We start from the raw sequence: 2,618 nt of genomic DNA on the forward strand, positions 1-2,618 counted from the left end.
CCTTTAAGTAAAGTACAAGTACACATTTTATGTTTTGAATTTGACAAAATAAAAGCAAAAACAATACTTGGTAAAAAAAAAAACTAATCCTTATAGAAAATACTTAACTTTTGTAACAAAGTAAACATACTCAGTTACTATAGACCTCTGGTATGAATAGACTATACCAATATTTTTTGTATCAGTAGCCTGATAGTTGACTCTGACTAGAATAAATGTCATAAACTATCTTCCTGGATCACCAGGAAAAACACCACAGTTCCTGGTGTTTGTGTTCCTCTAGTTTAGATCCACAGAGTTAAGAAACATTATCCAAACAATTCAGTAACAAGAATCATTTGCTGTGTGAGTCAGCTCAGTTTGTGCAGGCCTCTGCTGCCCACGAGGGCTTCTTAATTAGCACTTCTTTGTCAGGTAGAGTTTGTTTATGACAGCGTTCCCTGGTGTGGATCGCCACCAGTAAGGATCATTAATCATTCATTTAAATCAGAGCACCTGTTGTGGCCGCTCGGCTCCGGGTAGGCCAGTCATCCGGCTGAAGTGGTAACTATGACAACAGGTGACCTAGTTTCTGTGTAGGTTCTTTAATTGTGTGTTTCCCTGCTTCACCAGCTCCACACAGAGCGTGCTCCATCAACCACCTGTCTGACCCAGTCTGGGAGTCCTTGAACCACAAAGTCAGCTCCTGTCAGGAGCTCCTCGCTTTGTTTTGTTTCTGTTTGTTTGGAAGTCACAGTGTGGTTCACTCAGTTTAAGTTCATGCAAAACCGTCTAAAATCGTCATAAACTAACTATTTACCAAAATACAGCTTTCTATCCCAACAACAGCCTCTCCTCTGCACAGCAGCTCAGATCAGATCACACTATCCCCCTGTGCAACATTTCCAGCCACTGCTAATCATATGAACCTGGATTTCTGCCCTCAGGTTTTATCCTCATCAGCATGGAGTTTCCTTCAGCTGCACACTGAGATACAAGGCTGTTTAATGTAATATTGAGCTGTGTGCTAACAAATAAATAATGGAGCTCAGCCAAACATCTTTAAATCCCAAAGACTCAACGAGCAGTAATGTCCCGACATGCCTGCCAAGAAGGCTGAGAGAGCTCACCAAGTCTTCTTTATGAGCTGTTTTTACACGCAGTAATTGTGTCTTGATTGGAGGAAGAGACATATTATGCACACCTAAGTGTTTGGCGTGGAGATGTGCTTACTCACATTCCTGCTGTGATCTGCATACCTTGTTTATCGTTTGTTTGGTTAGGCTCCTCCTTCTCAGCTGTGGGGCTGACAGCAGCAGGCACGTCGGCTTTTCTGGCCTCCTCCTCCTCCTCCTGGCTCTTCTCCTCGGCTGTGGCTGTGGTGGGACTCTTGGCTTCCGCCGCCGGAGCCTCCACCTCTTTGGGCTTCTCCTCGGCTTTCTCCTCCACCTTGGGCTCCTCTTTCTGGGGTTCCGTGACGGCCGTGGGAGAGGCAGCGGCCGGGGCCGCCGCTACCGGAGACGTCGCCGTGCCGGCAGGAGAGTTGCCCGGCTTGTCTGCCGCTGGGCTTTTAGCATGGTTTGTTACCTCCTCCTCCTTCTTCTCTCCTCCTGCGGTTTCCTCCTGCTTGGCAGGTGCCTCTTCTCCCTCTGCCTCCTTGGTCTCCTCTCCATTTGTCGCCTCCTCGGCCGCAGCAGGACTGTCTCCTTCCTTATCTTCCTCTCCATCTTTCATCTTTTTCCGAGTTATGTGTCCACGGAAGCTAGCCTGTATTTTGGTGGCAGCCTTGTGGGCCTTGTCCTCGGGTTTGTTGGGAGTGCCGTCCTGCTCGATCTTCTGGTCCGCATCTTCGTTCTTCTCCACCTGATGAGCAACAGAGGAGACGGCGAGTTTGAGAAATGAGGGCGATGGAAGTCTAAAAGTTGGAACTGAAAGCTGGCTGAGTGTTATTGTATCGTGGAGGTTTGTGGATCAAGGATCATTATTTGGGCTTAGAATTCCACTGAAGTTTATGACTTCAGTCTGAACACCAAAAAACAAAGTTACAGTACTGTCAAAGTCTTGTTTCTGGCTTTTAAAGAGCCAGACTGTTGTATTCTTAAAGTGGTCCTTAGCACCAAATCTTCAGCCTTTCTGAAGATCTTTTACAAGCATTTCTAAAACTATTTGGTGCTTTTTCTACATAGCTTACAGCAGGGGTCTGCAACCTGCGGCTCTGGGGCCATTTGTGGCTCTTTGGTCCCTCTGCAGTGGCTCTTTGAAAATGTGACTAAACATAACAGAATAATTTTTTTTTTGGTTTTTATACCCACAATAGAAATCAATTTGTATGCAAATATGTGATCAATATTGCTAATACAAAAAGTAAAACACATTAGCTCATGCTAGCCTTATGTTTTCTTAAATAGTCCAATTTATTTCAATGATCTTTCTCTCAAATCCATCAGAATTACCGTTAAATAATTTAAAGACAACATAATATTAAGAATTAGGGAAAAAATATGCCTGAATAAATCAATTGTACCAGTTTTTATGAAATTTGGTATAAACTATATACAGTATTTTTCTTGTTTACATGAAAATGATCTTTTTATTTGTCCTGTTTTCTTAAATAGTCCAATTTATTTCAATGATCTTTC

At 43.5% G+C, this 2,618-nt stretch overlaps 1 protein-coding gene across 1 annotated transcript in view; it reads right to left on the reverse strand.

Moving 5' to 3' along the window:
* The window catches only part of gap43 (growth associated protein 43), a 15,513-nt gene that overhangs the window by 3,150 nt on the left and 9,745 nt on the right, over positions 1-2,618 (reverse strand). Inside the window, exon 2 of the mRNA XM_014004531.1 lies at positions 1,239-1,842. Coding sequence (XP_013859985.1) covers positions 1,239-1,842 — 604 coding nt within the window. The remainder of the gene's footprint in view (positions 1-1,238; positions 1,843-2,618) is intronic.

This window comes from Austrofundulus limnaeus, unplaced genomic scaffold, assembly GCF_001266775.1.
Source record: "Austrofundulus limnaeus strain Quisiro unplaced genomic scaffold, Austrofundulus_limnaeus-1.0 Scaffold25, whole genome shotgun sequence".
Lineage (NCBI taxonomy): Eukaryota > Metazoa > Chordata > Actinopteri > Cyprinodontiformes > Rivulidae > Austrofundulus > Austrofundulus limnaeus.